General features: G+C 42.8%; 1 protein-coding gene across 3 annotated transcripts in view; it reads left to right on the top strand.

Annotated features, from left to right (window-relative positions):
- The window catches only part of CDK5RAP2 (CDK5 regulatory subunit associated protein 2), a 166,169-nt gene that overhangs the window by 18,202 nt on the left and 134,752 nt on the right, over positions 1-13,215 (top strand). For all 3 annotated transcript variants that reach the window (XM_077769943.1, XM_077769941.1, XM_077769942.1), the window contains one exon: positions 11,196-11,306. In XM_077769943.1, the coding sequence (XP_077626069.1) occupies positions 11,196-11,306 (111 nt within the window). The remainder of the gene's footprint in view (positions 1-11,195; positions 11,307-13,215) is intronic.

Raw genomic sequence — 13,215 nt, 5'->3', positions numbered from 1 at the left:
TTTCCTTTGAGTCTCAGCTTTAAATGTGGCCTTGTTAGAGAGGCCTTCCCTAATTCCTTCCCCAGCTCGCTGGAGACCCCCCCTTATTCCGTCTGAGAGCAGGCACTCAGCACCAGCCTTTTCCACCAGGGATCTTACGACTGTTTGTACTTAGGTATTTTATTTGTGGACTTGCTTAACGTGCGTCTCCTTTACTCTATATCCCTAGTACTCAGCACCAAACAGGATGCTGGGCACTTGATAAATATTTGTTGAGTAAGTGAATAGCTGAGCTTGTAGAAGAAACTCGATCTGTAAATTTTGGTTACCTTGTCTGTATAATGGGAAAATAATTTTTATCTCATACAGTTGTGATAAGGACTGAATCACGAGGGCCAGGACAGCACCTGGTGCACCAGGTCTTCAGTAAGTGAGGGTGGCTGCTGCTGTTCAGAAGGTGGCCATGACCGTGTAGTGGGGCAGGGGGTGAAGGCGGGGGACAGAGCTTGTAATCAGGGTGGGGGCGCGCACAGCCTGACTTACAGGAGAGCGAGCAGTAATGCAGGCAGGCCAAGGCTGCAATGGAGAACAGGGGTGTGTCCTTAGAACAAGGCAGGAGACGGGGTGCCTGGGTGGCTCAGTCGATTAAGTGTCCGACTTCAGCTCAGGTCATGATCTCATAGTTCATGGGTTCGAGCCCCACGTCAGGCTCTGTGCTGAGAGCTCAGAGCCTGGAGCCTGCTTCAGATTCTGTGTCTCCCTCTCTCTCTGACCCTCCCCTGCTCACGCTGTCTCTCTCTCTCTCTCTCTGTCTCTCTCTGGAATAAATAAAACATTAAACAAAATTTTTTTAGAACAAGGCAGGAGACTGGGAGCCGTGTGGGATGCAGGGCCGTGGTAGGGGTGGGGACTGTCTGTAGCTGGCAGAGTGCGTATTGCAGCCACTCTCTGGGGCGCTGGCTGTGTTCAGGACGGGGCTTGCCAGCTCCCAGGGCCTTTGGACTCAAGTCTGGCTTAGGCCGCCGCAACGTCTGGTCGGTGTTGAGCGCAGGGGTCCACCGCTGCTTATGGTTCTTCCTTGGCCTCCTGCTTACCATCGAAGGCGGTGTGTTCTCATACTTCTGCCCATCCTGACCATGCCCTCCAAAAACCTGGCCAGGTGGCAGGCTGCAGTGTAAATTTTTACAATCTTTTTGAAGGCCATTTGGAAAGAGATTTTTATCGTCATACAAATAGTATTACTCTTGAGCCTAGTGTTCTAGGGGGAAATTCGTGCTAGGGAAACAACCCTGTGTGCATGAAGCTGTTTGTTGCCACGTTGTGTACAGTGGGGAAAAATTGGGAGCAAGGGAATTAGATTTTCCGTTTGTTAACTCCTTGTCTTGCAACAAGTTCCCGAGGAAGGTGCTTCACAGAGGAGGCAGCTGAGGTTCGAGAGATCAGATGCCTTGCCTGTGAGCTTGGTGTGTTGGGAAACGAGAAGAAGGCTTTGACGGTACACGCAGCGTGTCTACTTTCCACGGGACATAAACGCGCAGCAAAGAAATGGCTAAACCACCGACTGTGCCTCAGCTCACTGGAATCTAGCGCTGTTGTTCGCTTGATGCTTACGTGCAGTTCTGCAGCAACGTGAAATATCCGCAAGATCTCATGCTGGGCTGCAAGGAATACACAAGCAGTTGGTTTCATAATGTAGTTATATTCCAAGTGTTGCTGGGGCTCCGTTCCTGAACGCTGTTACTGCTGCAGCGTTGTTTGTTAATAACAGATGTTAGCCTGGTAACCGGTTTTATGATTTGAGGACACGAGGGAGAGTACTGGAATGAGAAGCCAGTTGATTCCAAAGTGTCCTCGTTTCATGCACCTCGCCGAGCTGTTGCTGGTGGAATGACGTCCTGTGCGGCGTTGTTGACCAGAGATGAACTTGGGGCGTCATGAGGGGGTGGTTTTTATGACGTCTAGGCGACTGGTCTAACAGTTTTTGGACTTTCAGAGAGCATAAAAAAATTAATAGTGGCCCAAAAGATCTGTGTCTTGAGGATTTGAGTGAGAAATGGCTGTCCTCTGTTTCCCACAGCGCTCCTGGGAGGTGACTGAGTTTTATCCTTATTTTATAGATGAGCCAACAGTGGCTCAGAGATGTTAAATAATTTTTCCAAGGTCACATGGCTCGCAAGCAGTGGCATTGGGAGTTCAGTGTGTTTCTGTTGACCCCAAGACCCCCTTGCTCTTAGCCCTTGCTGCCTCGGGTCCAGAGATGCCTTGGGGTGAGCCTCCGCTTTGGGCACACAGGCTTTCGCAAGTTGCTGAAACCGATCCAGAGTTAGGGGACTTGCTGAGATTTCAGCAGGGCCTGGTTCGAGTTGCCCTGATTCTTATGTTGTTGGATTTTGTTGTCTTCCCTTCCTGGTGGGGCTCTGGGCCAGGCAAGGCTTTGGCCGAGGGAGGCAGGCGGGGTGAGAGCAGCTCTTCACAATCTGTGCTGCTGCTGCGCTGGGGCCTCTCCCCAGCCTCGGAAGGAGCCACCCCATGATCCTGCTGGGGCGTTTCCCATCCCAGATGACTGCAGTTCTGCAGTAGCCCCGGGGCTGGGGGTGGGGATGCGGCAAAGGACAGCCCGCGTGTTAGCTTACATGTCAGCGTGAAGTTTCCAAGGCATGTGTGGTGGGTTTTATCCGGGGGGTAGTTATTCCTACTGTATGGTAAGCTGTTTTCACTTTTTCCAACTCAAGGTTTTTTCGTTGTTTTTTTTGTTTGTTTCCTTCTCGTGCTTGATTCTCTTAAAGGGGAAAGTACAAATGAGAAGAATATTAATATATTTTACGTTCTTGTGTTGTGCTAGGCACAGGACCAAGCATTCTGGCCAATTTCTCTTAATCTTACAATAGGTCTCTGAGATAGGTATTCCTTTAAATTTTTTTTTTACGTTTATTTATTTTTGAGAGGGAGAGAGAGAGACAATGGGAGCGTGAGCAGGGGAGGGGGTAGAGAGAGAGGGAGACACCGAATCTGAAGCAGGCTCCAGGCATTGAGCTGTCAGGACAGAGCCTGATGTGGGGCTCGAGCTCACGAACCATGAGATCGTGACCTGAGTCAAAGTCGGATGCCTAACCGACTGAGCCACCCCGGTGCCCCAGTATTCCTTTAATCTCTAGAAAGGAATCTCGGCGCACAGAAGGATGAACTTGACTAAGGTCATATAGCTAGTAAGGTGGTGTGGATTGCGTTCATTCATTCGCTTGTGCACATGCACTAACAGACGTGGACTGAACGAACATCCACTGCATTCCAGACGCTGTGCTCAAGCCTCAAGGGAAACAACAGTGAATGGATAATATCCCTGTCCTCATGTGGATTATATTCATACCATCGGCATGTTAATAAATAATAAATGTCTAAATAAAGGAGTACAGGTTGTGAAAAGTTCTAGTAAGAAAATGAAGAGGCCTGTGTTCAGGAGTGACTTGGGGGCAGCCATTAGAGATCGGGCAGACTGGGGACAGGAAGGGGCTCTCAGATGGGCCGTTTGAGCTGAGATGGGGAGGAGGAGACTGAGGCACTGGACCCCTGCTGCAGGAAGAGCTGTGTGGGCAGACAGCCGCTTGGCTTATTTGAGGGCCAGAAAGGAGGCCGGTGGGGCTGGAACATTGTGTGACAGTATGATAATGGGATGAGGCTGGAGGGGAGGGTGGGGACCAGATCATACAACTCTCTGTGCCCGTGGCCGGGAGTTTAATTCTAAAAGTGATGGACAAGAAACAATGGAGTGATAATGGACCGGATCTGAATCTGAAGACTGTGGGGCTCTCTTTGCATCACATTGCCTTCAAGAAATTCTTAAATGTGTCCAGCCAGCTGGGCAGCCATTGGGTATTTAACAGCTGTTCCTTTATGATCCAGACTAGAGCGTACAAGACACCAGGTGTGGTTCCTGATCTCTTAGAGATGGCATGGTTAGAGAAGACACGCTACAAACTGGTATAATGCAGGGTGATAATTGCTGTCATAAAGAAGGTAGAGGGTATATGGAAACATTTAGAAGGGTCCCCAGTCCAGCCCAAGGGAGGTAGCCTTGGAAAAGTGTATGAGGACGGCGGTATTAAGCGGAGAACTAGGCTGGCCTTGTGGAAAAGATGTGCCTGTACCGCCTTATTATTCACCCGGGCCTGTATGCTGTTTGCATTAACCTTCTGAAGGCTTATTTAGCTTTTTCTTATTTTTTAAAAACTTCTTTGCCTGTAAGTAGGATAAATATTCTTTCAAGTGTTGCTGAGAATTTTAGCAGTGTGTACAATGTGGGTATTCTAAGCAACCTCTATAAATATTTCATTGGTAGTTGAGTAATAGAATAAGGTTGCTCTTTATAGGAAGCATCTGGTGGGGTAGACTTTTTGTTTGAATGAATGTTTTATGTGCTGTTTCCTTAAACCATTTAAAGGGAGGCTTTAATGAACTTACCAATTGTTTCTTGTGCTGTTCCTTGTTAGCCAGAGTTGAAAACTTGAGTGTTAACAAGAGGGCCAAGGACAGTTTGATGTAGAGTGTGCTTATCATTTTCTTTTATCCAGTTATAAAAAGATGTTGGTTAGTAAGTATTATATATTCTTACCAATTATTTTTTTTAATTCTGAAAAAAAAAACCCAGTGGGGATGTATGATCATTCAGTAGTGCTCTATTAGTACTATTTTACTGTTTCATTTTAGTTATTTAAAAAAAAAAATGTTTATTTTGAGAGAGAGAAAGAGAGAGCAGGGGAAGGGAGAAAGAGAGAGAGAGAACAGGGGAGGAGAGAGAGAGAGAGAAAGAGAGAGAGAATCCCAAGTAGGCTCTGCTCTGTCATGCAGAGCCCGACGCTAGGCTGGATCCCAGGCACCCTGAGATCATGACCTGACAGAGGTCAAGAGTTGGATGGTAGGGGCGCCTGGGTGGCTCAGTTGGTTGAGTGTCCAACTTTGGTTCAGGTCATGGTCTCACAGTTCGTGGGTTTGAGCCCCGCATAGGACTCTGTGCTGACAGCTAGCTCAGAGCCTGGAGCCTACTTCAGATTCTGTGTCTCTCTCTCTGACCCTCCCCTGCTCATGCTCTAGCTCTCTCTCTCTCAGAAATAAATAAAACATTTAAAAAAAAAAGTTGGATGCTCAACTTACTGAACTACCCAGGTGCCCCATCATTTTAGTAATTTTAAAAACAACTTTATTGAGATATAAGTTACATGAAAAAAATTCATGTTTTTTAATGTTGGATGAGTTTTGACGGATGTGTACTGCCTTGTAGCCTGTCATAATCAAGATATAAATGGATTTTTTTTTCGGCATATGTGTGTACATACAGTTCTAGGCTCATGTAACCATCACCACAATTAGAATACAGAACATTCCATAATGCCAAAACGTTCCCACGTGTTGTCTCTTTGTGGTCAAACCCTTTCTTCATCCCAAGCCTCTGGCAACTAATGCTCTGGTCTTAGTCCCTATAATTTTGCTTTTTCCAGATGTCTTACAAATGGCATCATACAGTAATGTAATCTTTTGAGGCTGATTTCTTTCCCTTACCGTAAGGTTTTTGAAATTCACTCATGTTGTTGTGTGTATCATAGTTATTATTAGTCCATCATACGGATGTACGTTTCATTTATTCACCCTTTGAAGAATATTTGGGTTCTTTCCAGGTTTTGGTGGTTATTATTAAAGCTGTAGTAAACACTTGTGTGCAGGTTTTTGGGTGAACATAGGTTTTGATTAGGAAGGGAATTGCTGAGTCACACGGGAAGCGTAGTGTTTGTGTGTGTGTGCGTGCGCGCGCGCACACACGTGTACGAAACTGCCAAACTTATGCAAAGTGGCTGTGGCATTTTGTGTTCCCATCAGCAGAGCATGAGGATTCCATTCGCTCCACATCCTCAGAAGCATTTGGTGTTCTCAATTAAAAAAAAATTTTTTTAGCTATTCTAATTGGTACTAAAACTCATTGTAGCTTTAATTTCCATTTTCCTAATGGCTGAAGATGTTGAAAATCTTTTCTTGTGATTATTTGTCATCTGTATGTCTTCTGTGAAGTTCCTTTGAAAATCTTTGGCCTATTCTTTTGCTTGTTTGTTTAATTGGGTGGTTTTCTTCCAGTTACACTTTGGGAGTTATTTATGTATTCTGGATACAGCTCCTATGTTGGATTTGTGATTTGCATATATTTTCTCCCAGTAGGTAGCTTCTCTAATCATTCTCTTAACACTGTTTTTCAAAGCAAATGTTTTAAATTCTGATGAAGTGCAGTTTATTAAAAATTTTCCTTAACATGGATCATGCCTTTGGGATTATAGGTAAGAACTGTCTGGCACTAGGTCCCAAGGATTTCTCTCTATCTATTCTTCTAAAAGTTAGATAATTTTGTATTTTACCTTTAGGTCTGTGATCTAATTTGAATTAACTCCTGTTTAAAGTATGATAGGTTGAGGTTCATTTTTTTTTTTTGTAACTAGAAGTCTAATTATTGGGTCGAGGTTGATTATTTTGTAGGTAGATGTCCAATTGTTCCAGTGCCATTTGTTGAAAATGAAAAAAGTGTCCTTTATCCATTGAATTGTATTTGTATTGTGAAAGCTAATAAAAGGAGAACGTCGTTTACAATGCAGTTTGAGGCCAGCAGGGGGCGCTTTCAACCCGGTCACTTGTCGGTGGCTCACCCAGCGGGAGGAGAGGGCTCCTCGCGCTTACCGCGCTTAGATACTACTTTACCATCCCCGCGGGAGGAAGGAAGGTTTCTTACACCGCCATCCCGCCCCCGCAGCCCAGCCGGGCGAGGCTGCCATAACTCACCCAGTGAGAACCCGCTGGACTTGCAGCTCCCAGTTTACGCTCGTGGACTTGTANGCTCTGTAACACAGCGCTCGTCGCCTTTACTCTCTGGGTTTGCCTGTGGTTTTGCTGCAGCTTGCTGGTCGGGGATCGCAGTTCTCTGCTATTCCTGAATAAACCCATCTTTTGCTGAATAAGTGGCGGTTTTATTTTCAAGGTTAGCAGCAGCTTTGTCAAAGACTAATTAGCTGGGGGGACCTGGGTGGCCCAGCCGGGTAAGAGTCCGACGCCTGATTTCGGCTCAGGTCACGATCTCGCGGTTCGTGGGTTCGAGCCCTGCATACGGGCTCTGTGCCAGCAGTGTGGAGCCTGCTTGAGAGGCTGTCTCCCTCTCTTTCTCTGCCCCTCCCCCTCTCTCTCTCTCAAAAATAAATATTTAAAAAAACCCAATTGGCTGTAATTGTATGGTTCTATTTATATAGACTATTTCGCTGGATTCTTTTTCAAAATTGTGTTCACCCATCTAGCTCTTTTACTATTCCATATAAATTTTATGATCAACTCGTTTCTGCCTACAAGGAATCCTGTGGGGATTTTGATTGGAATTGTGTTAAATCTATAGATCAGTTTGGAGAGAATTGACATCTTTATTATATTGTCTTCCAGTTCATGAATTTGGTAAGTCTCTTATTTAAGTTCTTGATTTCTTTCTTCTTCTTTTTTTTTTTTTAATATTTTTATTTCTAGGAGAGAGAGAGAGAGCATGAGCAGGGGAGGGTCAGAGAGAGAGGGAGATACAGACTCTGAAACAGGCTCCAGGCTCTGAGCTGGCAGTCAGCACAGAGCCCGACGCGGGGCTCGAACCCACGAACCGCGAGATCATGACCTAAGCGAAAGTCGGACGCTTAACCGACTAAGCCACCCAGGCGCCCCAGTTCTTGATTTCTTCATCATTTTGTGGTTTTCAGCATACATGACGTCTTACTAGGTTTATGTTTATAAATTTGTTTTGGAGGTATTGCTTATTGTTATTGTATTGAAATATGCTTGATGTGTGCATATTGACTTTGCTAAACTTACTTATGAATTCTGGGATCTTTTTTGTAGATTCCTTGGGATATTCAACATACTATCAAGATGGTCATACTGTCTTCAGATAAGGATGGTTTTAGTTCTTCTTTCCAAACTGAGTGCTTTTATTTTTTTCCCTTGCCTTATTACACCGGCAAGGCTTCAAATGCAGTGTGAAGTGGATGTCTTTTTTCCTTTTCTGAGTGTTAGGCGAATAGCATTGTTTTTCATCTTTAATTAGATTTTTTTGGTAAATATATGAGTTTTTTTGTAGATACCCTGTAGCAGATTAAGGACGTTTCCTTTAATTCCTAATTCCTAGTTTGCCAAGTATTTATCTTGATGGCTGTTGGGTTTTGTCAAGATATTTTTCTGCAGAGATTGATATGATCATATATTTTTTTTGTTTTTAGTTTTTTGGTCTGGTGGATTACGTGGATTGACTTTCGAATGTTGAATTAGCTTTACATTCTTGGGATAAATGCCATTCATGGTATATTAGTCTGTTTTTTTCAATTTGCTAAAATTTAGTTGAGAATTTTCCATCTATGTTCCTGGATGATTCAGTTTATAGTTTTCTTGTAATGTTTTTGTCTGGTTTTGGTATCGGGGTAAGGTTGCCCTCTGTAAAATGAAGTGGGAAAGTTCCCTCACCTTCTAATTTCCAGATGATATTGTTTAGAAATGGCATTATTCCTTCTTCAAATATTTGGTAGAAATCACTACTGAAATAATTTTGTTTAGAATTTTCTTGTCTGGAAGGGGTTGAATTACAAATTCAGTTTTTAAAATAGATACAAGCCTACTCTGTATGTCTATTTTCCTTTAGTGAATTTTGGCAATTTTTGCTTTTTTTGGAATTGTACTATTTCATCTGAGTTGTTCAATTTATGTGTATAGAGTTATGCGTTATTCTCTTCCTGTCCCTTTAATTGCTGTGGGATCTGTAGTGATAACCTTTCACTTTTTGATATTGGTAAGTTAGGTCTTTCTCTGTTTATCTTTGCCAGTCTTGGTAGAGGTATATCAATTTCATCAATCATTTGAAACAATTTTTTTTTCTGTTTTCCTGCTTTCCATTTTATTGTTTTCTGTTCTTATGTTTATTATATCGGTCCTGTTTCTTGCTTTGGGTTTATTTTGCTCTTATTATGGCTTCTTAAGGTAGAAGCTTAGGTTGTTGATTTGAGACCTTTCTTGTTTTCTAACACATTTTAATAGTATACATTTTCCCTCATCACTACTGTTAACTGCATCCTACAGATTTTGATATATTTGCATTTTCATTTAATTTAAAATATCTTCAGATTTCCCTTGATACTTCCTCTCTGACCCATGGATTATTTAGAAATGTGTTGTTTAATGTCTAAGTATTTGGATATTTTCCAGTTTCTTTCTGTTATTGATTTCTACCTTAAGTTTCTTATGGTCAGAGAACATGGCTTGATTTCAGTTCTCTTAAACTTGTTTTATGACCCATGATATCCATGGGCATATCCATGACCAAGCAAAGCAAACCTATAGAAGGTTGCAAAATAGCACAACAACCGGGCCACCTAGTTGGCTCAGTCGGTTAAGCATCCAACTTCAGCTCAGGTCATGATCTCCCAGTTTGTGGGTTCGAGCCCCACATCAGGCTCTGTGCTGACCGCTCGGAGCCCGGAGCCTTCTTCAGATTCTGTGTCTCCCTCTCTCTCTACCCCTCCCTTGCTTGTTCTCTCTCTTTCTCTCTCTTAAAAATAAATAGAACATCAAAAAAAATTTTTTTTTAAAAAGCACAACCAATCATGTATTCTACATCTAGATTCGTCAATCATTATTTTGCTACATTTGCTTTATTTTTTCTTTCCGTCTCTCCCCACTCATTAGTCCATCGCAGACATCATGACAGCACCCCTATGGGCTTTAGTATGTATCTCTTTCTTAGGATATTTTACAAAATTATAACGCTATTACCTAATACAAAGTTGTTATTCAGATTCCCCTACTTATCCTCATGGAGATTTTTTTTAATTCAAGATTTACTGTATGATTTCATTGCACTTAGTAATCATGCCTCCATTATTTCCACTTAGAAGAGTTCCCCAGCCATTTTTGCCTTAAGATTGTCATTAAGACTTTTGAAGAGCTCAGGTCTGCTGCTTTGCATATGTCTTTATATTTGGATTTGCCTGATGGACTACTTGATTAGGTGCAGGAACATTTAAAATGAAGTCACTTGCTTTCAGTGATTTATTTCAGGAGACACTGCATGTCAGTTTGCCCCACCTCTGGTGACATTTAATATATTATCTTGATTTAGGTGGCGTCTACTGGATTCCTAACTTGTAGTGGGACCTTTTCCTTTAGTAATTAATAAGCCATTTGTGGGGTCATAGCTGGGTGAATATCATGTTCTCCAGTGATCTTTTATCAAATACTTTTAGCATTGATGATACTTTTTTTTTTAATGTTTATTTTTGAGAAAGAGGGAGAGAGACATACAGGCAGAGACAGAGCGTGAGTTGGGAAGGGCAGAGAGAGGGGGAGACACAGAAACCGAAGCAGGCTCCAGGCTCTGAGCTGTCACCACAGAGCCTGAGTGGGACTCGAACTCTCGAACCATGAGATCATGACATGAGCTGAAGTTGGATGCTTAACCGACTGAGCCACCCATGGGCCCCTAGCGTTGATGATTCTTACCTGAATCAGTTATTACTGTAGTGGTTGTCTAATGGTGATTTTCTTTTTTTTAATTTATTTTTACTTTTATTACTTTTAAAGTTTATTTACTTTGGGAGAGACAGAAGGTGCAAGCGGGAAAGGGACAGAGAGAAGGATAGACACAATCCCAAGTAGGCTCCGTGCTGGCAGCCCAGTGCGGGGCTTGGACTCACAGATTACCAAGATCATGACCTGAGCTGAAATCAGGAGTTGGATGCTTAACCAATTGAGCCACCCAGGTGCCCTTATTTTTATATTTTATATTTTATTTTTATTTATGTTTTTATAATGGCGATTTCCTGTTTCTTTTATTCCTCTGCATTTACTAACTGGATTTCACTTGTGAAGAAGAAATTTGCCTTTTCCTTTCGTTCTTTTTCTTTCCATTCTTTCTGTCGTTGCTTTCTTATTAGCAGTGTGGAGTCATGAATTCTTTTCTTTACTCATTATTCAGTCCAGTGCTCAGATTGTCTTAAATTTGGCTAGTGAGAACCACTACTTAATTCTGGGTTGGTACAATTGCAGCAGAGGTAAGTTTTCTCTAGTATTTAACATTTCAATCCATTCGTAGCCTTAGGAGCTACGAGGATTAATGCAGGTACCACCCTTCAGACCTTACTTTTGATAACCCTTCTGTGCTTATTTTCCAGCAAATCACTGAACTGAAGAAAGAAAACTTTAATTTAAAGCTCCGCATCTATTTCCTGGAGGAAAGAATGCAACAGGAATTTGATGGCCCCACCGAGCACGTCTATAAAACCGTGAGGTCCCACTTCTCACTGGCACCCCTGGTGTCTTGTCTCAGTCATTCCCAGCAGAAATTTGATTAATATTTGTTCTCCGAGTTAGCCTGAATAGACAGAGCTGCTTTCATTTAATTCGAATGGATTACGGGGAGCGTAAAGACAATAGGACAACCTTAATAGTAAGCAAAGAGATACAAGATTAATTTTAAGGGACTCTGTCTCTCTTTTTAAAATCCAAATTCTCATTCACTATCTGCATCTCAGTTGTCTTTTCCTAATTATTTATAATTGAGACAAAGACGGTGAAATGGCGGCATGTCTTTAGAATTGCAGCTGCTGTCACCCGCTAACTCGTGTAGCCGCAGGCAAGTCCCTTCAGCTCCCTGGACTTGCTTTCGGAGTTAAGTGATAATCCCTCCGTCACAGGGTTATTTGCGTGTATTAAATGGGACTGCCGAGGAGGAGGCCGAGCACACAGTCGGTACTTGGCGATTACCCTCACTGGTTGCCCGAGACTTCCCTTGGCAGCTCTCAGTGAGGCCTGTCAGCTGTTTGTGCCCTGGCTCCTCTGTATTCCTCAAGTGCTTGCTTCTAACTGTCAGAAGAGCGGCTGTTCCCTTCCGAAGGCCTGACCTGGAGGCCTCTGCCTGAAAAGGAACCTTGGTTCTGAAAGTTGAAAACAGAACTTGGCTTTCCTGACAAGACATGAGCACAAACAATATTTCAGTGCCCATGTTTTGGCTTTCTCGAGCAGATTAGCCCCTGGCCCGGGAAGTAGTCCATCTTTTCTCCTCTGAGGTTTGCACCAGTGGAAACTTTGGAAGGGGAAGAAAGGACTCTCCTTGAATTTCAGCAGATGAACTTAAATGGGCTTGTCTTGAAGAGGGATTGTACTGTACTTCTGAGCCTTTTCAAGAATTGAGAAGCTCTCTTGTCCCTTAAGGCAGTTTTTTTCCCTTCAGTGTGGGGGTGGAAAGGCAATGAGGATGTCCCCTTTTCTGGAAGGAGGTGATGATACAATCATAGTTTCTGTGTGGGTATGGTTACACGCTTTTAGGGTGATAGGGAGCCAAAGCATGTTAATTGCTTTGCTCTTTATAAGCCACGGTCCTGGGCATTTGGACATTTATCATCTTATTTTAATTCTCAAGCCAGCCCTGTGCAGTGGAGATTATCCTCATCTTACAGAGGAGGAGGCTGACGTTCAGGGAAGATCAGTTACTTGCTGGGTGTCCCAGAGCTACTGTGAGAGGTGCATTCTGAGTGCGGGCCTGCTTAGCTTTTTTTTTTTTTTTTTTTTTACACTGTCTGATTAGATGACCTGAGTTAATTATACTTTTATTTCAAGCTGTTGGATAGGTGTACCTGGCTCAGAATTCAAAGAGCATCAAAGGAATACACTGGAAAGACTTTCATCCACCCTTGTCTCCTAGTTCCCCAGATCTAACCGATATTATTAATTATTTATGCAGAGGAATTTTATGTATGTACAAGCAGGGGTGTGTATGTATATAAATCTCCTTTTTACAGAAACGCAGGCACGTTCTGTTTTGCACCTTGCAGTTTTTTTTAATAATAACTTGGATATCTTTTCCTAAACAGTAGTGTAATAGCTTCTTCATTCTCTTTCATAATGAAATTCCATTTTAAGCTTATAAGGTGTCTGATTTTTGGTTTGGAGGCTGATTCCCATGTATATAAGTTTATAACTTTAGGTATTGGGCTTGAGAAAAATAGTCTAGTGGACACATCAGCTCTCCATTGTTTTAGGTTTCTGGGTTGGGGGTGCCAGTTAGTTCATCAGAAAGCAGTTTAGACGATCTGGTGTCAGTTCTTAAGTGGAAACTCTCTGCCCTTCTTAGAGCTGAAAAGGTGTCTTCTGTTTGAAGGCTGTTGCCATAGGTCTTCACAGAACCAGTTGACC

This window comes from Crocuta crocuta, unplaced genomic scaffold (genome assembly GCF_008692635.1).
Source record: "Crocuta crocuta isolate KB4526 unplaced genomic scaffold, BGI_CrCroc_1.0 scaffold95, whole genome shotgun sequence".
Classification (NCBI taxonomy): domain Eukaryota; kingdom Metazoa; phylum Chordata; class Mammalia; order Carnivora; family Hyaenidae; genus Crocuta; species Crocuta crocuta.
This window is presented reverse-complemented; position numbering and strand designations above follow the sequence as displayed.